This window comes from Camelus dromedarius, chromosome 1, assembly GCF_036321535.1.
Source record: "Camelus dromedarius isolate mCamDro1 chromosome 1, mCamDro1.pat, whole genome shotgun sequence".
Taxonomy (NCBI): Eukaryota; Metazoa; Chordata; class Mammalia; order Artiodactyla; family Camelidae; genus Camelus; species Camelus dromedarius.
The window spans coordinates 94,339,284-94,363,790 of record NC_087436.1 but is presented as its reverse complement, the minus strand read 5'-3'; the positions used below and the strand labels follow the sequence as shown (position 1 = coordinate 94,363,790).

Here is a 24,507-nt window from a genome sequence, read left to right as displayed (position 1 = left end):
GCATCCAAAGAAACAAATGAACTGGTTCACAAACCAGGTAAAAGTCCAACAACTATTTCCGCTCTCCAACAGGGTACCCCACTCAAATACAAAACAAATGGACTTATTCTGGAGAAAAAGCCCCGATTGGAGAGGAATAAAGTTTCCGACTATACACACCAGAGCGACTTACCCTACTTTAAGGAGCCCATTGGCTCCCAGATGTCAACTTCCTAGTTCCAACTGCCAAGCGCTGGGGCAGCCACTTCAGGGAATTTTGAAGGGAAAATCCTCAGGACAAGTGGTCCTGGCAGCTGCTGGGGCCTATCCCAAAATTCCCCAACTGGGGCTGGCTGGCCATGAGTAGCTTCGCCAACATTTGTTATCAAGTCCAAACTCGTACTGCTTGTTGCACGACAGGCCAAAAAATCGGAGACGAGGTGTTGGGGCAAGAAATAATGACTTTATTCAGACAGCCAGCAGACCAAGAAGATAGCAGACTAATATCCTGGAGAACCATCTTCCTCAAGTCAGAATTCAGGCTCGTTTTATACTAAGAAGAGGAGGGTGTGTGATTGGTTGTTGCCGACTTCTTGGTGTCCGAATCCTTTGTTCTTGCAGCTGTCCATGTGGGTCAGGTCATGGTGTCCCTGTAAACCTTCAACAAGACATATATTACTTTCTATTCTGCAACTTTTTATCTTCATGTGAATGGGAAAGTGTTATACTCTTAAAGGTCAGAGCCTTGAGATATTCTTTTATAAAAGCCGTAAAACCAGCATGACTAACCACAAGAAACAAAGCACAGGGTTAGAGCCAAAGGAACAGATCTAATATGGAGTCATATCTGTTCTTCTTTGTTACAGTTGCTATCCTAATCACAAAAGGATTATCCCAGGCACAAGGAAGCTGTCCTTGCCATCCATTCTGTGGTTCTAGTTCTCTAGGTGTTTTTTTTTTGTTTGTTTGTTTGTTTTTTTATACTCTCTTTTGTCACTTCTATTTCTACCTTTGCATGTCAAGCTTGGAGAATGCGTCATGTCTGCCCATTCGCTTATGGAGAAAGTGGGAAAAACAGATAAACTTCTCAAGAGTGGATCTAGGTCTGAGGTCTATTGGAAGTCCATTTCTGTAGGAGTGGCAGGATTTGGGGTTTTGTTGTTGCTGTCATTTGGTTTTTTAACAGATTGACTTTTCCCCTTTAATTCTCCCTTCCCCTTCCCCCAGCTTTATTGAGGTATAATTGACAAAACTGTACATAAAGTGCACAACATGATGATTTGATATAGGTATACATTGTGAAATGCTTGCTACGATGAACACATCCATCACTTCTCATAGTTATGTTACCTTTTGAGTGTTTGTGTGTGTGTGTGTGCGCTGAGAACACTTAAGAGCTATTCTCTTAGTAAATTTCAATTCTTAAAAGTTTATCTCCTCTCAGTAGATCTTCATCCTAGTATCTTCATCCTTCCCTCAGGATATTTGTTTCCTCCTCTTTTTTCTTAACAGCACTTACATGTCTGCCTTTTATAGATAAATAATTGCATAAAGAAAATTACTTTTTCTTTATGATTAAGTCCACTAATATCAGCAAGTAATAACTAACATCTGTTGAGCCCTTACTTATATATGCTTTCATTATTTCAATTAATCAGAAAGTAGATAAAAACGACTGTATTTGCGAGATGAGAAAACTGAGTTTTAGAGGGCTTAAAGTAATATTCCCAAGGCCATAGAGCTTGCAGCTCCTGTTAAGTGTGGTAAAGAAATATTTTATAAAGATAAGCCCATTGATATTACTAACTTTAGATAACAGGACTATTACCCACTATCTAGTTTCTACCAGACATAAAACTGAAAAACAGGAGTTCCAACATATGTTGGTCCTTATTTTCTTTTAATAAAGTTCTTACAAAGTGTTATTCTAAGTTTACTTGGGAATGAGAACAAGTATTTGTCAGCTATCATGTAAAAGAGGAAAAAAATCCTGAGACATTTTCTTTTGAAAAAAATGCTGTGCCATAGAGTAATGCTCATTCTTTCACTTATCACATGTCCAAGGGCTATTTATTTGTACAAGGTTCTGAGTTTGGCAGTGAGGAATACAAGGCAGAATGGAAAACAGAACCCATCTTCAAGGAATTGATGATCTACTAAGGGAGATTATAAATTTTTAAATAATCATAATTAAGCAGAATGCTCCAAGTCAAAAATCAAAGTATAGGAATGCAAAGGTGACATAGATTATGTGTGACTGGGAGGAAATCACTGATGTTTTTAAACATTAATATAAACAAGCATGTTTAGAATTTATTCATTAGACTAAAGATGCTTTAGACAAATATAAAAGATTTACTTAAAATGCACTGTTATTTTATTTACAAAAATCCAAGATATTTTCCAAAATGTAAACTTTATTATTTCCTTAAAGGCCAGTCTTTCATCTAAAGAAATGCCAGAGTTCATCTTAAAGTGTTAAGAGGCAGCATTTTGTCATTCTTCAGATTTATCTGGCATTTTAGAGAATTAAATACTGTAACAACCAGTTGGAAGATTACAGAGAGCAGAGTGTGATCAGGAGTAGTACCTTGGTATTCAAGGTACATTGAAATACTCAAAAACTCAAAGTCTTAAATTTCTTCTTTTAAATTAAAAGATACACCATCTGGAATGAGAATGAGCATGATAAACAACCCATTTATCCAATGTTTAACCCAATGCTAATGTCTCAACCTTTAAAAGACGTGTACTTTTCCTATTGGCTTAGAGTTTAAACCAATAAGGAAGCAGAAACGCTTTATAAATATTCACAAAGAAAGCTGGCATTGTGACTGTTGAGTAAAGATTGCTTTGTTCTTCCTTTGAGTCTGAATTTCAGACTTTAAAGTACTGACTTTTTTTCTTTATTTGGTATAGTAAGCAAACTGTTTGTTTTTCTTTAAATACTCAGCCCGGATGATGTCTTGCTAGCATGGAATACATTTTCCAATGTTAAGAATACTTTATTTCTTATTGTCCAGATCTAAAATGTGATGAATCCTTAACAATGTTCAAAAAAAAAAAAAAAAAATCAAGAATTTAAATGCCAGTTTTTATTAACATGGTGAACATATTTCATATGAACAAAATTAATTCTAACTTGCTAGATTTGTTTGAAGTTTATAATTACTGGTGTTCTTTCATTCATAAAGTGGCATATATCACTTATTAGTCTCTTTTAATAGCTGTTCAGGCAGAGGTAATGTTAGGTTCTCAGCAATAAGCTGTATCTTGAGATTCTAGGTACTTTGTTAAAACTTTCCTGTTTTGAAATTAATAAAAACATTAATAGAGGTGTCTGTATTGCAATTTCTTAACAGGGGCTCAAGGGATTTTAAAAAATACAAAAATAATACAAAAGGAAAACATCTCTTTTTTCCCTGTGTGGTTGGTTTCATTAGAAAATTTACCATCCATCCCCAGGAGTCTGCTTAAAGATTACTGGTTTCTTAAAAAAAACAAAACCAAAAAACTAGAATGTCTTCGTGAGTAAGTGTTTCAATTAGACTTAAATGAAGATAACAATTCACTTGCATTTCCCCCAAACTTCCACTCAGTTTAAAGCAATTACTATAGCAACACTGACAGTCTCTTCGACGCAAAGGAATACTTTGTCAGTTGGCTATTTCGTTTCGCTACGAAAAACACTGATGGTGGAATAAAAAGTAATTGCAAAGGGAGGGAAGCAGGGGGAAGAAAAAACCAGTAAGCATAAGCACCACCACCAGAAAGCAAGGGTGAAAAACTGGTGTACCTGAAAACACTGAACATTTCAAGCCAGAACATAGAAGAAACTAAGGATAGCAGAGTTTAAGAGGAAAAAAAAATGGAGCAGGCTTCGGGGGCAGTCTAATAATACAGTGATCCCAAAAGGGAAGAAAACATCTTTGCTTTTTATTGGCACCTGAAACTGAAGCTCTAAGCCGGGCAAAGGTCAGCGCCTCCGGGTCTACGTTGCAAACATGCAATCGTTTTTGTGCCTCCGTCAGCGTGTTCAGACCACACGTTGGCAGCGCCGGTCGGGGCCAGGCAGTCTCGGTCGGGGCCGCAGCCGCCGCGGACCCCTTTGTTTTCCCGCTCCGAGGTGGCCGCGCCGAGTCCGTCGCCCGAGCGCGCGTAGGGGCAGCCGGCCGCGCGCCCGGAAACCCCCCGCGGGCAGCACAGCGCGCGCGGAGGCCGGGCTCGCGCGCCCGCCGCAGCCGCCTAGCACGCCCCGAGTCAACAGCCCAGTTAGGCCACGCCGAGGCCGCCCGGCTCGCCTGGCGGTCTCTTCCTACTCGCCGCCGGGACCCGCGCGCTGGCGGGCCCGCCCCCGCTCACGTTTCGTTCCCCGCCTCGACCAGCGAGTACGACCTTGTGTTTGTTTTGCATTTGGCGCTAGGGAGAGTCTGAAGAGGCTCAGACAAGGCTGTGGTTCACCGCTTATATCCTCAGCAATTTCGGGCCCCTTATTGCTACGTTCACCAGCTCAAAACAGCTCCCACCTTCCCCGAAAACCCAACACATTGAAAAGGGCTTGTTTCTGCATGTGACCCCCCGAAAAGGGAAGGGGGAAACACGTCAGGCTTTCGGGAGAGCTTTTTTTGGGGTGGGGGGTGAGTGAGTGGGAGGCCGGGTCCGCTGCGGCAGAACCGGCCAGGCCGGGACTTGCTCAGCGGAGAGAGCGGGAGAGGCGGGAGCGCCCGCGGCAGGGGTCGCCGGGGTCGGCTTCACGGGGCGGGCCGACGCGCCCTAGCGGAGCTCCGGAACGAACCAGAGGTCGCGGCAGGGAGCGGGCGGGGGTGGAGGGAGGTGGAGGAGGCGGAGGGCCGCGATCCACCTGGGCGACGTGGCAGCCATTCCCTACTCCCCGAGACCCCTCCCCATTCGGCCGCCCACCCGCCCTCTCGCGGCTGGCTGCTGCGAGGCTGCTCTTCCCAGGCCGGACGGAGAGCGGCAGTGTCTCCCCGCCGGCCGCTCGCCCCGCGTCTCCCCACCGCGGCCGTCGCTGCTCGCCAGCCCTGCGCCGCGTCGGAGAGCGCAGTGGCGGCGGCGGGAAAGGGCTGCGGACCCGCGGCGCCGCGTCGCACTCCTGACGACGCGGCCCCGGCCTCGACGCCGTCTGCCCACTCCTAGAACAGGTAAAGGCGGTAGGTGGGAGACGGGGCGGCGGGGCCGGGGTGAGGGTCCTGGAGGGAAGGGATCCTGGGGTCCCCGAGCAGGAGCGGAGAGCCTGAGGCAGTGGCGGGGGGCGCTGCGACCGAAACCCTAACCCCCGAACGTGGGGGGCCAGCGCGGGCCGTCTCCAGTCCGGCCCGTGAGCCCGGCCGCCCGGACGGAAGCGAAGAGAGGCGGGCCCTGGCGCGCCGCCCGAGGTCGGGCGAAGGCGGGGGCTGCGGCCGCTTCCCGGGCCTCCCAGTCCCTGGCGGGCCTCCAGGCCCCGGGCACACCCCTTTCGCCCCCCAGGGTTTCCCTGTCGGTTCCCGCCGGGTCTTGACCTCGCGCCCCTCCGAGCGCCTTCGGCCTCTCCCTGAAAAGCCTTCTTGGAACTTCGGGCCACCCTCCCGCGCACGTAGTCCTAGCATAGCCCTTTACTCACTTCTTCAGATCCAAACATAGCCACTCACTCCGCACGTTCCGATTTTGGGTGCTGCGGGGAGGCATTCCCTGTTCCTGCTATCTGTGCTGCTTTGATTCTAGTCCACACCCTTCTCCCCCATGGCAACTTTGATCCCCACTGGGACCCTCCTTGAGTCCTAGTGTGATCTGGACCGCTCCAAGATGTCTATTTGGAAATTTGTCTTTGATAGAGTGAGTCATCTGACCCGGGACAGTTTATTCCTTACGCTCTTTTGGTTAAAACGTGGTTTTGTTTGTTTTACCCTCTCTCAGAAAGAGAGCTAGAGTAATTAAAAAAAAAAGTGTAGATGCTAGATCAAGCTCACTGTTGGTTTAAAGAACCTTCCTTTCGGCAACAGTCTTTGCCGAACTAGAATCTGATATTTGTGGCACCGACAGGTTTGTACACATTCTCGCCATGCAGTGGTTGTAATGTCTCCATAGCACAGTTCTGACTCTGGCCAATCCAGCTTGATTGGCTGGTTTTTCTACTCAACGTCTTTAAGCCAATCAAAAAGCGCTGCTTGCCTGGAGACTGGTTAACTCAGAAAAGGTGGGGATTGGTTGAGCTCCGAGAGAGAATCTGGGGATGAACCTGGCTTCTCAGAAAACAATGACTGGTTTGCAGCTGCCTCTCTTCCTTTTTTTTTTTTTTTTTTTGCTATCTTTTCATCCCAACAACAGCAGCCATTTAGTTCTGTTTTTATTATTTCCATCGTTTTTCTCTCAGTTGCCCAGCTCTCTTTGTAACTAATTTTAATCCTCGTTCTTCAGTTTTCAATGAAAGACTTCTTAAATCTTTAAAGCAACGTAAACATCATGTGTTTTGTGTTTTGATAATCAGCGTGGTTCTATTTTCTTATATTGTCTGCTTTTAAAGGTCAGAAATTCAATCAACTTTTTGTTCCTGTGCCAGAGCCTTTATTGTTCAAGGGGCTGCGGGAGGGTAGGGGTCTGCAGTGGTGGAGACAGTGAAAAGAATAGGAAGGAAATGGCTGCTTTCCTACAAGGATGCAACACTTAAGTTCATGAAAAAAGACTAACGTATAAAACAACACAACCCAGGACAAATCAGAGTGTAGTACTTACGACTGTCAATTTGTATACCTGTTGACTTTGGTTGCCTTGAAGGGGAGAGTAAAGAGGACCCAGTACTGGACTTTATAGAAGAAGTAAGCTCAAGTTATAGTAAAGGAATGTTTTTTCCTTATTAAAGTAGGCATAGCAGCTGTATAAAATAGAGGCTAGATAAATATTACCAGTGTTGGTACATGCTTTTTTAATACTATCTGAGGATTTTTCTTCTCTTAAAATCTCCCTTTTCTTCGTGATTATCCGTGGTTAGGCATGTCTTTTGATATGCAAAGCAGTAATCATTTATTAGACAAGGTGAATTTTGGAGAATAGCTACCATTTTTGCCTTCCTTCCATTCACCTTATATACAAGCTCACGTTTTAAGTCTTTGGAAGGATCTCAGTTTGTCAGGTCAAACATCAAATCTTATCAGATCACATTTTTAAATGCCTTTAGAAGTAGTTTTATTAGCAATTAAAGAAGAGACTGTAATTTTTTTGATATTTACCATGCCAGACAATGAGTAAGCCAGATGTTATTAGGACTATATCTGGACTTGACCTTTAATAATACTTCTTTTGTCTTTTACTGGATTTTTGTAGCTGTACCATTTGCTTTTATAATGTTACTTTCATAATATGCTCAGGTATTTAGTAGCGTGAATATCCCCTATGTTCCTTTAAAAAAATTTTTTTTAATATATCCACTCTATTCATTAAATTTAAGAATTAGATTGGGAGACTGACATGAATAATATTTAGTTTTTCTATTCTAAAGCAAGCCATCTTTTTAAAAAAATTTCTTTTGTCTTTGAATTGAAATTGAAAAATTTCTTCTGCTTGTAGTGTCTTCACTGGTCTCCCTGTCCTCCTCCCCTTAAACTCTCTGATAACCTACTTCAAGATTTAGGTGGTATTTGTTGTAAAGTGTTCTTTTGTTCCTTTCCCCAGCAGAGATAATCACTTACTCATTGTATTAACTCTGAACATTTGATGTAGTATTTCCATTATATGCTTGTTGCTACATTGAGCTACCTCCTCCCTATGGTAACTGTGAGCTTCACTCAATTTTACTCACTTTTCCTCCTAACATTAGTCCCAAAGCTATAGGTATATAGGATAGTAAATAAATTTTGGCATGAATAAAGGGGATATTTTAGTTTAAAAAATATTTCTCGCAGTTACTATCTGCATGCTGATAATTCTCTTATCTCCCACGCAGGGCTTTTTCCTGATTACTGGGCTCATATACCATCTATCTTCATGACATGTTTATTTGTATGCTTCCACAGGCGTCTTAAATTGAGCAAATCCCAAACTGTAGTCATTATCAACCTTCCCTCTCTGAGCCTCAAACCAAAAATACAAACAAACTGCCTCTCTTCTGCTTTCTTTCTAGGGGAAGATTAAATGAGATAATGCATGTGTGGTAAGCATTCAGTAAATAGTAGGCACTGCTAATAATAATTTGGCAGGAACATGGGCTATTCCTTTTCTTCTCTTTTTCCTTTTGTATTCTGATTGATCACCGAGTCCTGTTGGATTCTTTCTCCTTAATCTCTCTTGAATCTGTGCCTTTTCTCTTCCCAAGGCTGTCATCCTCCTCCATGGTTAGCACCATCTCTCACCGGGATTGCTGCGGTAGCCTCCTAAGTGGTTATCCCTGCTTGCAGACTTGTCTTCCACTCCATTTTCCCCACTGTAGCCAGAGTAATTTCTGACACATTTGAACCTGTAACTCCTCTGCTAAAAACCTTGTTTTGTGGCTTTTCATTGCCTTCAGGATAAAATCTTAACTTCTTAATTTGGCTTTCGGGATCTTCATGATCTGGCTTCTGTTTACCTCTTCATCTTCTGTTACTTTTTTCCTTTGAATAACCATATTTAGTTGCTGCATTTCTCCCTTGAGATGCCAAGTTTGTGAAATCTAGGCCTGAGAACAGCTTTCCTCTGGAATGCCTTCCCTAGCTCCCTGCTTCCCTCCCCTTTGGTTTTGTTGACTCACACATTTCTCTCTATAGAGGTGGTACCTCTTCGGGGAAGCCAGCCCTCTTTTATATCCCAAGGCTGGGCTACTCGCATCTTCTACTTGTTTCCCACCCGCATCTTCTACTTGTTTCCCCAGTGCTCTGAATTCTCAGAATTCTCTTACCGTGTTGTTACTGCTTATTGTCATCTCACCATGTACTGCTTAGGGTGCAACAAAAAAGAGGCAGATAGACTGCGTAAAAAAAGGATGTGATTCGCATAGTGTGTATAAAAAGGGAATTAAATAGTAATTTGGGGGTATACCTAGTAGGGAAGAGAACGACGCCATGTCTTATAGATGAAAGTTTTCTAAATAGGAAAGGCTGAGTCAGTAGGTCCTTTTACAGCGTCAATGAAATATCTTTACAGATAATTTCCATCTTATTCAGTTGCTCTGGTTTTTAGTTAAGACTTTTTGGATTGCAAATAACAGAGAAACCGCCTAAAATAGGTTATGGAGGGAAAAGTTACTGGTTCAATTAGCATATGACAGAAATTGAGTGGACAGAGAACGCAATAAGGAGCTAAGGTGGGAACTTGCCCATAGGTAGATCCTTCATACACTTATCAGTACACAGTGGCCCCTTCTCCCCTACTGTGGATATGCTTCTTCACACAGTGGGACCTGGTTCCTGGCAGCATAGGCTTATCTACCTGGAGCCTCCAGATAGATTTGGTCACATGCCTCTGCCTTGACCAATTCCTGCAGCTTAGGGGATAAGGTGACTATGCCTGGTTCAGCCTAGATCATGTGATGTGCTCACTGATAAGGCCAGGGGTCTCTTAGAAATCAGACCCCTGTGGAGCTGGGGAGGAGAAAGAGTTCTGGGTAGATATGAAGAACAGCCAGTCTAATTCTTAAACACCCTTCTGATTATAAATTTGTTTTTCTAGGTATTTTATTTATGGGAAAGAGATGCCCTGTATTGTGGACGTGAGTATTCCAGGTACTGAAATGGTAAGTCCAATATTTTAAAGAACTAAAGTGACTTTATGGCTTGTGTTGGCATATAACAAATATTTAATAAGCTCTTGTTTGCTAAATAAAAAAAACATTATCTGTGAGATGCTTATAGACTAGTAATCTAAACAAGTAAATACAAAGGTGCTAAGATAGAGGTAAATCTAGGGTGCAGTGGGAGCTGTGTGTAAATCAGACTTTGGGACAGTAGAAAACTTTCCTGAAGGAAAGTTAATTGAGCCAAGAAATACGGGTTGGGTGGGATGGGGTAGAGGGACATGTGTGAGAATTTTTAAATATAGGAAGGAGAGGATGGAGCTTTTTGGTGAGTGGTAGTTGGTAGGAAAGAGGTGGTTGAGTAGGGGATGGTTTATGTACAATCAGTCATACAGGGGAATACAGAGTACCTAGTAGAGTATTTTGCATATAGTTTCTGAAGTTATAAAGATCCAGTAAACCTGTTTTATCAGGAGACCTAAAGTTGATAAATTCTTAACCACCCTTGATAAATATTTGTGTAGTTGTAATTAAATGTATGTTTCTCAGGATTTCTATTTGTAATTTTCTTTTCTGTTCTGTTTCTGACTCCACCTCTCTTGAGTGAACATTTTCTTTCCCTGCTAAACCACCTTCTCTTATATTTTTTTCTTTGTAGTTGAACCCCTTAGAGTTTTTTTTAATTGTGGTAAACATATAGCAAAACTTATCATCTTAACTATTTTTAAGTGAACAGAAAGTGGTGTTAATATGTGCATAGTTAATACAACAGGTCTCTAGAACTTTTTCATTTTGCAGAACTGAAGCTATACTACTGAACAATTCCTTTCTCCATCTCCCTATCTCTAGCTCCTGGCATCCATCATCTTACTAAGAGTTTGACTACTTTATTTTTTGTTGAGGTATAGTTGATGTACAATATTATTTATGTTTTAGGTGTACAACATAGTGATTCACAATTTTTAAAGTTTATACTCCATTTATAGTTAATATAAAATATTGGCTGTATTCCTTGGGTTGTACAATATATCTTTGTAGCTCATTTATTTTATACATAGTAGTTTGTACCTCTTAATTCCCTACCCCTGTCTTGTACTACTCCCCTTCTTCCCACTGGTAAACACCAGTTTGTTCTCTATATCAGTGAGTCTGTTTCTTCTTTGTTATATTCATTAGTTTGTTTTATTTTTTAGATTCCATATAAGTGATATCATACAGTATTTGTCTTTCTCTTTCTGACTTATTTCACTTGCCGTAATACCTTCTAAGTTCATCCATGTTGTTGCAAATGGCAAAATTTCATTCCTGTTTTTTTTTTTTTTTAATGGAGGTACTGAGGATTGAACCCAGGACCTCATGCTTGCTAAGTATGCGTTCTACCACTGAACTGTATTCCCCCCTCCACACTTTCTTTTTTTTTATAAGGCTGAGTAGTATTCCATTGTATATATACCACATCTTCTTTATCCATCCATCTGTTGATGAACACTTAGGTTGCTTCCATATCCTGGCTGTTGTAAATAGTGCTGCTATGTGAACATTGGGGTGCCTGTATCTTTTGGAATTAGTGTTTTCTTTTTTTTTGTGTGTGTATATACCCGTGAGTGGAATTGCTGGGTCATATGGTAGTTTTAGTTTTTTTGTGAAACCTCCATACTGTTTTCACAGTGCCTGCACCAGTTTACATTCCCAAGGGTTCCCTTTTCTCCATATCCTTGCCAGTATTTGTTATTTGTGTCTTTTTGATGATAGCCATTCTGACAGGTGTGAGATGACAGCTCATTGTAGTTTTAATTTGCTCTGATGATTAATGATGTTGAGCATCTTTTCATGTGCCTGTTGGCCATCTGTATGGAGTTTGACTACCTTAGATACCTCTCACATAAGACATCATACACTATTTGTCTTTTTGTGACTGGCTTATTTCGCTTAGCATAATGCCCTACAGGTTCATCCATATTATAGCATATGACAAGATTTTCTTCTTTTTAAAGGCTGCATAATATTCCATTATGTAATGTGTGTGTGTGTGTGTGTGTGTGTGTGTGTGTGTGTGTATGTGTACCCCACATTTTCTTTATCCAGTTTTCTATGGGAACATTTAGATTGCATGGACAGTTTGCTTCCACCTCTTGGCTATTGTGAATAATGCTGCATTGGACATGGGTGTGCAAATATCTCTTGGAGATCCTGTTTTCAGTCTTTTTGGATATATATCCAAAAGTGGGATTACTGGATCATATTCTATTTTTACTTTTTTGAGGAGTCTCCATATTGTTTTCCATAGTGGCTGCACCATTTTACATTCTCATCAGCAGTACACAAGGGTTCCAATTTCTCTGCATCCTTAACAGCATTTGTTTTGCTTTGTTTTTGTTTTTGATAGTGACCATCCTAAGGGCTGTGACATCATATCTCATTATGGTTTTGGTCACTTCTCCCTGATGATTCATGATGTGGAGCATCTTTTCATATGCTTGTTGGCCATTTGCCTATTCAAGTCCTTTGTCCATTCTTAAAATCGAGTTGTGTTTTGTTGTTGAGTTGTAGGAATTCTTTTTTTTTTAATTTTTCAGTTTTTTGTTTGTCTTGTTTTACCACTTTAATTATTTTCTTAGGGGGGAGGTATTAGATTTATTTATTTTTATTTCATTATTACTATTATTTTTAATGGACGTACTAGAGATTGAACCCAGGACCTTGTGCATGCTAAGCATGTACTCTACCACTGAGCTATACACTCCCCACTAGGAGTTTTTTTTATATATTCTGGATATTAACCCCTAATCAGGTACATGATTTTCAAATACTTTCATTCCATAGGTTGCCTTTTCACTCTATTGATTGTTTCCTTTGCTGTGCAGAGGTTTTAAGTTTGATGTAGTCCTATTTGTTTACTTTGCTTTTGTTTCCTGTGTTTCTTTGCCATATCCAAGAAATCATTGCCAAGTCCAATGTTATGAAGCTTTCCCCCTATGTTTTCTTCTAGGAGTTTTATAGTTTCAGGTCTTACATTTAGGTCTCTGGCCATTTTGAGTTAATTTTTGTATATAGTGTTACAGAAGGTTCAGCTTCATTCTTTTAAATGTGGATATCCAGTTTCCCCAGCACCACCCTGTTGAGTAGTCTTGGTATCTTGTCGAAGGTTATTTAGCCATAAATGTAAGTGTTTATTTCTGGGCTTTATGTTTTTTTCCGTTGCTCTTATGTTTGTCTGTATGCCAGTACCATACTGTTTTGATTATAGTATCTTTGTATGTTTTTTAAACCATATACATATTTTAAAAATTGAAATATGGTTAATTTACAATGTTGTGTTAGTTTCAGGTATACAGCAAAGTGATTCAGTTATGTGGTATGTGTGCGTGTGTGTGTATCTATATTCTTTTTCAGATTCTTTTCCATTATAGGTTGTTACAAGATACTGAATGTAGTTCCCTATGCTATACAGTAGGTCCTTGTTTATCTAGTTTCATATATAGTAGTGTGTATTTATTAATCCTAAACTCCTAATTTATCCCTCCCCACCCCCTACTTTCCCCTTTGGTAACCATAGTTTATTTTCTGTATCTGTGAGTCTATTTCTGTTTTGTAAATGAGTTCATTTGTATCATTTTTTTAGATTCCACATATAAGTGATATCGTATGATATTTATCTTTCTCTGTCTGACTTACTTCCCTTAACATGGTGAGCTCTAGGTACATCCATGTTGCTGCAAATGGCATTATTTTATTCTTTATGGCTGAGTAATACTCCATTGTGTGTGTGTGTGTGTGTGTGTGTGTGTGTGTGTGTGTGTGTGTGTGTGTGTAAACACTTCATCTTCTTTATCCATTCATCTGTCATGTCAAGCATTTATGTTGTTTCCATGTCTTGGCTATTGTAAATAGTGCTGCTGTGAACATTGGGGGGCATGTATCTTTTGGAATTAGAGTTTTCTCTGGATATGTGCCCAGGAGTGGGATTATAGGATCATATGGTATCTCCATTTTTAGTTTTTTAAGGAACCATAATATGTTCTGAAATCAGGAAGTGTGAAGGCTCTAGCTTTGTTTTTCTTTCTCAAGGTTGTTTTGGCTATTTGGGGTTCTTTTCTTAATTTTTATCATTTAAAAAGTTTCCTCTTATTTTCTTCCTTCCCTTTACTTAACCATGATTGAATTTTTCTTTTTCTTAGAACACATGTGGACATGTAACCAGATATAACCTTTAAAATATGGAGTGTGGCCTGCTTTATAAAAACTTGGCATGTTTGGATTAGAGGTTTTAAATCAAGGGTTAGTATTTGAATTAAAAAGATTTTTTTTCTTTACTTTGCAGAGGTAAACAAACCAGTTTACTTGCAGCATAGTACACTTAAAAAACTTTGATTAGCAAAATATTTAGACATACAGAAAAATAGAATAGTACCTTGAACTCATGTATATCCACCTTCTAGACTTAATAATTATTAATAACTTTGCTACATTTGCTTTATATATGTATATTTCTATTGTATATATAAATTTCCTGGATAATTTAAAAGTAAATAATGACAAGTGAGATTTTTTCTTCTTTTTTTGATTATTATACATTTGTGTTATAAATGTATATATTTTGGACTTTGATAAATTTCATTTAAAGATTTAGCTTTAAATTTATTCCTTTAAAAATTTATGACATGTTATCTCTGACATATATGTTCCAGAAAAAGTATATTCTATATAACCACAAAACCATTATCCTTCCTAGCAAAATTACCAATAATTCTCTAATATATGATACTCACACCATATTTAGATTTCTCTAATAGTTCCAAAAACATCTTTTATTGCCTTAAAAAAATACCAAAATCCAGTCAAGAGCTACGCATTGCATTTGTTATCTCTTGAGTCTTTTTTTTTTTTTTTTTTTTCCATTATAGAACTGTCTTTCTTACCTACCCACCATGTTTATCACTCTCCCTCTCATCCTCCATGATATAGATCTGTTAGCTTTGTTGAAAACATCTGACGTTTTGTATTGTGGATAGTTTCTTCATGGTGTAGTTTAACTTTTCCTCTATTCCCTATATTTTCTATAAACTAGACCTTAGGTCTAAAGATGTTTCAGATTCAGGTTAAACATTTTTGGAAGAGTACTTCATTTAGCAGTGCTGTGTACTCATACCGCTTCACTTAGACTCATACAATGTTTAGTTGTCACACCATTTGGATGCTGTGTTGATCACCAGGTCAAGGTGGTGACAACCAGATCATTTTATTGTAAAGTTATGTTTGTCTTTTTACTTCCAGCAAATAACCGGTGGCATGGTACTTTGGCACCAGGTGTATCTGTCATCCCTTCACTTAATGATTTTAACCTTCATTGATGATTGTTGATGATTCTTGATCAGCTATTTAATTGTGGTTTACAATATGGTAATTAGTTTTGGACTCTATTACATAGTTGTCTTCAATAAAGAAGAGGTTTCCCTCATCAGTTAGAGCTATTTTGTTAACCTTGAAATAATGTTTTACTGAAAAGGCAGAATAAATTCTTGGTTCTTTCCGTTTATATAACCATTTCCAGAGTGTAATGGTCTCCTCCTGTGGTAGTGAATGAGTTTGGTCTTTTTAACTTTGCTTTCTCTTTGGAATAGGATTATGTATTTATATTATAAATATTATATATATTTTGGACTTTGATTTGATTCTGAATTATAGTTTGATGTAGATTTGCTTTTGTTATATAAATATATAATATATCATCATTTACTTTTTTTATAGTAAGAAGACATTATGTTGGATAACAGGAAGAGCTGTAGAATTTGCAGGTATCAGCCGTCACCTTAATAAGCACATTGACAGCATCATTGCCAGACAGATGGTAAGTATTATTAAAGTCATAGAGTATGTATGTTTTACACATAGTTTTTCAAGCTTTTATTTACATATTTGAGTGATTTAAAAAAAATCTTATAACAAGGAAAATGTAATCACAGATTTTGTGACCAGAATTTCTTAGTTTGTGGTTGTATAAAATATGTTGACCCAAGAAATCTAAAGAACTATATTGCGGTTTTCCCATTTAATGTGTATTTTAGTGTTTTTGCTTCTGAAATGCCACTTCTTGCTGCTTTGTATTTTACACGTTGTAGCCATCCACAAATATTATTTGTGCACCTATTTTATGTATGGGACTATGACTAAAAGCCAGATCGGAGTAGTATGTATCATTCATATTCTCAAGGAACATGGCTAACTGGGGAAATAAACATGTACAGATAAAAATATGTCAGTAAAAGTAATGGTGTGAGACTCTAAGATAACTAAGCAAGATTAGTACCGGTAGTAAGTAATGAAGGATTATAGAAAGTGTTGAAGAATTATAGAGAAACATACCTTCCTGCCACTCTTTAGCCCAAAGCTGTATGTCATTCAGCAACTGGCAATTCCCCATGAGTCTATGTCTCAGCGATGTTTCTGGTTTCTAGATTCTCCCTTCAACTTTTTTATAGCTGCATGGTATACCAAAACATGATTTTTTTTTTTTTTGGTGCCATGATTTATTTAACCATACTTTATCAATATTTAGAATGTCTTCAGTTTTCACTTCTAATAGTTCTTATGACAGAGATATATTTTAAGATTATTGGTTACCTTAGTTTGGTTACATTTTCTATACATACTGTCTTTTTTGTGACACTCTGGTACCTTGATGAGTTTAGTGTATTCCTTAGGCTTATCACAGCAGTATTTTGTAGGTAACTTAATCTCCTGTAAAGACTGATTATTTTGGTTGTTAGTAGCAATTGTCTCTGGGAGAGATGTTTTCTGACCTTGTCTGGTATTGTGCCATGTTCTCTGACTTTCCTATACAGAGAGATGCTTTTTGTTTTTGTTCCTTTTTTGATGTTTTTAAAGAGCTAAAATATTAGTAACGTATTTGATTGTATCAATTTTCTTAGACCTATTCTTTCTAGATAGTTGATATTGAGTATTAAATAGAATATCTTTCTTGATTATTAGAGAAATTAATTCTGGATATTTTTCCATAGAGGTAAGTTATTTAAAATTACTAGTCCTTACAGTACACACATGTAACAGACTAATTCATAAAATGATACGGGAAATTTTTTAAGTGTTAGGATGTTGATGATAGAGTTTTCAGTAGGAGGATTTTTTTTTCCCCCAAGTGGTGCTTATTGTATATCCACTTTAAATGGCAGTACTGACCATTGCCATACCATTGTTAGAGTTCATATTCACTATTATTTATAGATTTCATGTTCACCCTCAATTTTTTCTTAATGGTTAAAAGAACAGTTATCCTTATTTGTTTAAAAAAAAAGCACAAACTAGAGTTGTTAAGACCTCTGCTTACCATGCTGGAATATTGGTAAACTGTGAGCAAATATGTATTAGTTATGTTCTCTCAGGTTAAAATTGAGTAATAGAGTTAGAAACGTTTGGAAAATGTGTATATGAAATTTATATATTCATGGTATCACTATTAATAAAAATTTATATTATTTGTTTTTAGGTTCTTCACTTGAGAATCAGTCCTCCCACATTTCTCCATTATATATCAAAACTTACTTACCCATCCTTATTTCCCATATCCTTTTAGAATATTTAGGTCAGGTATGTATGTAAAGAAGCTGCACAAGCTTGTTTAAACTAGTATATTAATAAGGCTCTTGTTATGAAAAAAGGAAGTTCCATAAGATCAGGTGATAATTAAATGTGAACATTAAGTGAATAAATGGGATTGAAATAAGTTGGATATACAAAGTGATTGGAAGGTAGTATCAGCTACTTATGTTTTTATACATAAGAGTTTCCTCTCTATACTAAATACTGGTTGGATACTTACGCTGCTTATATGTTTAGATCTTTTTCCACATAGATAGACACAATGAAAAAAGAGGTGAAGGGCTCTATAGTTTGCTAGCTGGAGGAAGTATACAGGGAAGTACAAGATTTAGCTTTAATTGATGATAGTGATTGTTTTTTCTCCCTATTATGCAAGAATGTATGTATTATAGATTATTTGGAAAATGCAAAAGTAGTATATAAAAAAAGTAGTAGATAAAAATAAAGTTACCATTACCCAGGATTTCCTTTCTAGTCTAATATAGTCCAGTCCCCTTTGGTATCTGTATAAATTATATTAAGTTTTGTGTTTTGCTTTCTTTTTTAACATCGTTAAAAAAAACTCCAATTAAGTAGTATCCAAAATATAGTATTTAATGGCTGTATAAAATTCTGTCTTATGAATCTACAAGGATATTGTATTTAGTGTGGTCTAACAAACCTGGGTTCAGATCTTAGTTTTGCTGTTTAAAAGCCTTAAGCCTGATACTTACTTTTTCTAGTCCTTAGTTTTCTTATTTGCAAAATAGGCATAATATTACTTACTGTTTTAAGAATTAAGTAAAATTATGGTCTTAACATTCTAGCTGGAATATGTTAAGTATTTAATACATTATACTATCACCAGAAATTACTTTATCATTCCCTTCTCACCAGATATTTAGTTGTTTTTCAGTTTTCCTTTGTAAAAAGTTCTGGTATTTTCAACATCTCTTTATAAATTCTTATATACATCTGTGATTTTTTTTTTTTTATGATGAATTTCTGGAAGTGGAATCATTAGGTCAGTGAATATACAGAACCTAAAATTTCTTGATACATAGTGCCATTTTGCTTTTCAGAAAGGTTATACCAGTTTATACTCATCACAATGTATTGATAATTTTTATTTTACTATAGCCTTGTCAACACTATTATTATTTTAAAAATTACTTTTTATTTAATAGGCACTATAACAATATTTTAATTCCATCTTATTTTATCTTTTAATGTAGTTTTAGTAATGGGGTTAAACTTTTCAATGTTTATTGAGTATTTGTTTCTTCTTAGAATCTTGTACTTACTGCTTTCCCATTCTTTTTGCTTCTTTTCCCCTGCCTTAATCCTTCCTTTATCCAGCAAGAATTGATTGAATGCTTACATGTGCTAGACATTGTTTTAGTACTGGTATTTAATTTTGGTACTTATTACTGTTTAGTGATGGCAATGTAGGAGTGAACAGAATTGACAAAAAAACATTTGTTTTCAAAGAGTTTTACTTTCTAGTGTCAGAGTATACAGACATTAAACAAAATAAACGTCTAAATTATAGAGTAATAATTGCTTTGGAGCAAGAAAATAATAAAGAGGAGATGGAGAGAACTCTTGTGTGTGTACAGTTTTGCATTGGGTGGCTAGGGAAAGCCTCATAAAGGTGCCATGAGTAATGTCTTGTAAGGAGTAAGTCAGGTGGATATCTGAGAGGGGAAGTACATTTCAGGCTATGAATCAAGTGTAACAGCAGTGAAGTTAGAAAATACTGGATGAGTTTAAGAAAGAGCAAGAGGGAGAGTAGCAAGAAATGCTTTGAGAGTTATTAGGGAACCAGACTATTTAGGACTGTAACTAGGCCATTTTAAGAACTTGGGCTTTTGCTCTGCGTGAGGTACGAGCTATTGAAGGTTTTAAAGTAAAGGAGTGCCTAGATTTGACTTATGATCTGTTGATTCAGCGTGGTCCCTGTCAACATTCCATCTGACTTTGCAGCAGTTCACAAGCTGATTCTGAATTTCACATGGAAATGCAGGGGGTCCTGAATGTCTTGGAAAAGAAGAGCAAAGTTGGAAGACTCAGCATTTCCTAATTTTAAAACTAATGGCAAAGCACAGTAATCAAGACAGTGTTCTACTTGCATAAGCGTAGACATGTAGATCAATGAAATAGAATTGAGAGTCAAGCAGTAAACCCTTATACTTACGGTCAGTTGATTTTTCAAGTGGTACCAAGACCATTCAATGAAGAACGAATAGTCTTTTCAACAAATGGTACTGGGGCAACTGGATATTCCACATGCAAAAGAATTAAATGTAAGAATGAAAACTATTAAACTCTTAGAAGAAAACAAAGATATGTATCTTTTTGAACTTGGTTTGGGCAGTGGTTTCTTAGATAGAACACCAAGAGTGTAAATGACAAAAGAGAAAAATAGGTAAATTCATCAAGATAAAAATATGTACTTCAAAGGACACCATCAAGAAAGTGGAAAGACAGCCCACAGACTGGGAGAAAATATTTTATATTTGATTAAAGGACTTGTATTCAGGAAATATAAAGCTCTTACAGCTCAATAATACAGACAAGTAACCCTTATATTTAAAAATGGACAAAGAATCTGAATAGACATTTCTTCAAAGAAGATACACAAATGCCAACAAGCATGTATGTGACAGTCAGCAACATTAGTCATTAGGAAAATGCAAGTTCAAATCACAATGAGATACCGTTAGGATGGTCATAGTCAAGAAGACAACAACAGGTGTTGGTGAGGACCTAGAGAAATGAGAATCCCCATACAACACTGGTAGATACTGAAAATGGTGTAGCCACTTTGGAATACAGTCTGGTAGTTCCTCAGAAGGTTAAACATAGAGTTACCATATGATCTGAATTTATTTTGAATTTAGAACTGGCAAGATTTGCTGAATGATCAGACATGAGATGGGAGGGAAAGAGGAGGCAAAAACATTTCAGTTTTCTTGGCCTCAGCAACTGAAAATTTCTGTTGCCAGGACTGTAGTTAGGGCAGATCTGTGGTGGAGGATCAGAAGATCACTTTTAGACATGTTTGGTTTGAGATGTCTATTAGTTACACAAAGTGGGGATACTTAGTGGGTAGTTTGATGTGGGTTTGGAGTCAGGGAAGAGGTATAGTTTGGAGATGTAAATTAGCATTTTGTTAGCGTTTAAAGCCATGAGATGGAGAGATCACCAAAGGAGTGGGTGAGCTGGGAGCACTCCGCTGTTTCCAAGTTCAGTGAGGAAATCCTGAGAGTGGCACTGTTCTGAGAAAAAGTTAGTGTTAGGGTGGTCTTTGGTGGAAGGATTTATCAGCTGTGTAAATCCCGCTAATAGGTCTACGCCATTAGATTTAATTTTATTTTCTCAGTGTTGGTATTAGAGAGATATACAATTACAATCCAGCAACCTTGCTAAATTATCTGGGTAATCCAACAGATAATCTGTAGATTCTTTTGGATTTCATATACACTTGATTGTATTGTCTGTGAGTAGCAATGGTTCTATTTCTTCCTTTCCAGTTCTTAGAATTTTTATTTCCTTTTAAGTCTTAATGTGCTGGCCATGCCCTCTGGTACAATGTAGCAGTGTAGAATAGAAGTGGTGATAGCCGTCATTCTTGTCTCATTTCTGATTGTAGATGGAATGCTTTCCATATTTAACAATTAAGTATGAGGGGGGTGTGTGTGTGTGTTTTCTTGGTAAATGCCTTTATCAGTTCCTTTCTATTTCTAGTTTGTGCAGTTTTTTTTTATTATGAGTGGATGATGAGTTGGTTTCGCTACATATATTGAGTTGATTTTGTGACTTCTTTATTTTGTTAACATCAGGAATTGCATTGGTTGACTTTCAAATATTGTTAACAACTTTATATTAATAAAAATTCAAGTTGTGATGCATTGTTTTTATCAATCACTAATATAATTTTTACATTTTATGTAACATATCATTCACATAATTTCTGTATTACTACTTTAATATTTTGTTTAGGAATTTTGCATCTATTTTCATGAATAAAATAGGCCTGTAATTTTTCTTTCTTTTAATACCCTTGCAAAGTTTCATTATCAGGGTTATGGTGGCCTCATAAAATGAGTTGGAAGTGTTTCTTGTTTTTCTAGTCTCTGGAAGAGTTTGTATAAGATTGGTATTAGAGATTATTTAGTGAAATTTATTGATGAAGCCATTTAGGCCTAGGGTTTTCTTTGTGGGAAGGTTTTAAGTTACAGATTTCACAGTTTGTTAGTAGATATAGAACTATCAGATCTTTTTTTTTCTTATATCAGGCATGGTATGCTTATTTTTAAAAAAATAATATGCATTTCATTTAAGTTTAAAATTTATGGGAGTAAAATTATTTATGTTGTCTTCATTTTTTTTTTTTAATGTCTGTGGGCTTGACAGTGATGTCTCCCTTTTTATCTCTGATACTGGTTATTTGTGCCTTTTCTCTTTTTTTTTGACCACGCTTGCCTGGGACTTATCATTCTTAATAGTGCTTTTTTTAAAAACAGGTTTTTTTTTTTTTTCCCCAAAGAGCTGTCTTTTGACTTTGTTAATCCTCCCTAATGTGTAGCTGTTTTCTGTTTCTTTTTGCTCTTTATTATTTCTTTCTTTCTAGTTTCTTTGAGTTTGATTTGCTGTTTTTTCCCCACCTATTTGTTGGATGCTTACACCATTAATTTTTTAGTCTTTCTTTTTTTCTAATATATGAATTTGTATGCTCTTCTTCTATGCATGACTTTAGTTGTATCTCACAAGTTGGGATATATATAATTTTTATTTGGTTAAAAATATTTTCTAGTTAATATTAATAATTTTAAAAGTTATTAATATTTAACACAATGAATTCTTATTTGATGTAGAAATATATTTCTTAATTTTCAAATAATTGTATTTCTAATTGTATTTTTGCTATTGGTTTCTAGCATAATTCCATGTGTACTTGAAAATGAAGTGTTTTCTGAGGTTGTTTGTCCAGTGTTGTATAGATATAAGTCAAGTTATACTTACTGTGTGGCTCAAATCTATGTCCTTACTGTTTTTTTCTCTCCTTTCTCCTCCTCCTCCTTTGTGTGTGTTGTAGGGGTGGGGGTGAGGGGGTGGGGCCCTCCTTGTTCTAATAGTTACAGAGACAAGCGTTTTATAGTTGAATACAAACTTAGAATTGCTGTTTTCCCAGTGGATTAGACCTTTCATCTTTGACTTTCATTTTTGACATGAAGATCAGTGATGATTTAGATAAGAGCAATTTTAGTGTAGTGGTAGAAGTAGTGGGGGCAAAATCCTGCTTGAGAAAGAATGGAAGGAGAGAAATTGGAAACAGTTGCCATATGTTATACATATTTTCCCCTAATTTTTTTTTTTGATAGACAAGTATTTTACATTCATGCAAATGTGGCCAGATGTGTTAGTACTTCTTTTTCTTTGTGACCTCCAATTTGTACTTTTTTTTTATAAAAATAACTTATTTTCCTAAAATGGGATATTCACTTGCCCCATGGAACTTATATTCTAAAACAGTGCTGTCGAATAGAATTTACTGTATTTATGGAAAAGTTTGCTGTTTTGCAATATGATAGTCATTAGCCACATGTAGCTATTGAGCACTTGAAATGTCACTAGTGTGACTGAGGAACTGAATTTTTAATTTTATATGCTTTTTTTCAAAAGCAAACTTTCTCAGATTGTAGATTCACATGCAGTTGTAATAAATAATACAGAGAAATCACCTGTGCTCTTCATCCATTTCCCCCAGTGAAAGAAGCATGTTTGCAAAACTGTTGTATGGCATCTCAACCAGGATATTGATGTTGATACAGTCAAGATACAGAACATTTCCATCACTATGAGAATTCCTCAAGTTACCCTTTTACAGCCATACCCACTGCTCCCCATTCATACCCTCTGCTTAATCTTTGGCAACCACTAATCTGTTCTTTATTTCTATACCTTTGTCATTTCAAGAATGTTAAATAAATGGGGATCATTCAATATATAGCCTTTTGGGACTGATTTTTTTTCACTCAGCATAATTCTCTGGAATTAATTGAGGTCTTGTGTATCAATAGTATGTTTGTTTCTGTTGCTGACTAATATTTCATGGAATTAAAGTATCATAGTTTAGCCATTTACCCATTGAAGGACATCTGAGTTGTTTTCTGGTTTTTGCTTATAATGAATAAAGCTGCCACAAACATTTGTGTACAGGTTTTTGGGTGAACATAATTTTCCATTTCGCAGACATAGATGCCCAGAAGTGCAACTGCTTAATTGTGTGGTAGTTGGAGGTTTAGTTTAAGAAACTGCTAAACTGTTGTCCAAAGTGGCTTTGTCATTTTACATTCTCATCAGCAGCATATGAGCCATCCAGTTTCTCTGCATCCTTGCAGTGATTTGGTGTTGTCATTATTTTTTATGTTAGCCAACTTGGTAGATATGTAAGTAATATCTCATTGTAGTTTTAAATTGCACTTGCTTAATGGCCAGTGATGTTGGATATCTTTGGTGTGCCTGTTTGTCATCTGTATATCCTTTTGGTGTTTTTTTTTTTTTTTTCTGTCCCCCCCCCCCAATTTTCTAATTATTTGGTTTTGTTTTTGCTGTTGCATTTTGATAAAAATTTTAATACACATTTTAAGATAGCAGTCCTTTGTCAGACACGTGGTATGTGAATATTTTCTCTGTAGCTTGTCTTTTTATCTTTTTAGTAAGGTCCTTCACAGAGCAAAAGTTTTAAATTTTAATGAAGTACAGTTCATCCATTTTTCCTTTTATAGATCACACTTTTGGTATTTTTGCCTAGCCCTAGATCCTGAAGATTTTTTTCCTTTTTTTTTTCTTAAAGTTTTATAGTTTTATGGATTTTAAATCCTTGATCCATTTCGAGGTTTTTTGTTTTTGTTTTGTTTTTTTTTTAAATAAAATGTGAGACTTAGGTCGAGGTTTATTTTTTTTATCTGTGGTTGTATACTTACTCTAGTTCCATTTGTTGAAAGGCTATCTTTTCTCCATTGAATTGCTTTTGTACTTCTGTCAAAAGTCAGTTGGACATATTTATATTAGTCTGTTTCTGGGTTCTCTCTTCTGTTTCCAAATCTATAATCTGTTGTCAGATCTATATGTCTGTCCCTCCACTGACACCATACATTTTTGATAACTGGTTTTATAACAAGACTTAAAATTGAGTTGACTGAGGACTCTCACTCTGTTTTCTT

At 37.0% G+C, this 24,507-nt stretch overlaps 2 protein-coding genes across 5 annotated transcripts in view; one reads left to right on the top strand and one right to left on the bottom strand.

The window, feature by feature from the left end:
• Positions 1-422: 422 nt before the first annotated feature.
• Positions 423-8,590, bottom strand: LOC116148071 (uncharacterized). Its single transcript, XM_064489329.1, has 3 exons — positions 8,537-8,590; positions 3,926-5,578; positions 423-637 (listed from the first exon to the last, which is right to left on the bottom strand). Exons 1-2 carry the CDS (start codon positions 8,588-8,590, stop codon positions 4,673-4,675), a joined length of 960 nt encoding a protein of 319 aa, XP_064345399.1. The 3' UTR covers positions 423-637; positions 3,926-4,672.
• N4BP2 (NEDD4 binding protein 2) overlaps positions 5,010-24,507 on the top strand; it is a 67,012-nt gene continuing 47,514 nt past the window's right edge. For 2 of the 4 annotated variants that reach the window (XM_064487307.1, XM_064487291.1), the window contains exons 1-4: positions 5,040-5,141; positions 9,616-9,679; positions 13,858-13,957; positions 15,428-15,527. The gene's annotated coding sequence lies outside the window, so the exon portion shown is untranslated. Of the gene's footprint in view, positions 5,142-8,092; positions 8,123-9,615; positions 9,680-13,857; positions 13,958-15,427; positions 15,528-24,507 lie in introns of all 4 variants that reach the window. The other 2 variants (XM_064487296.1, XM_064487301.1) reach the window with 2 other exon arrangements.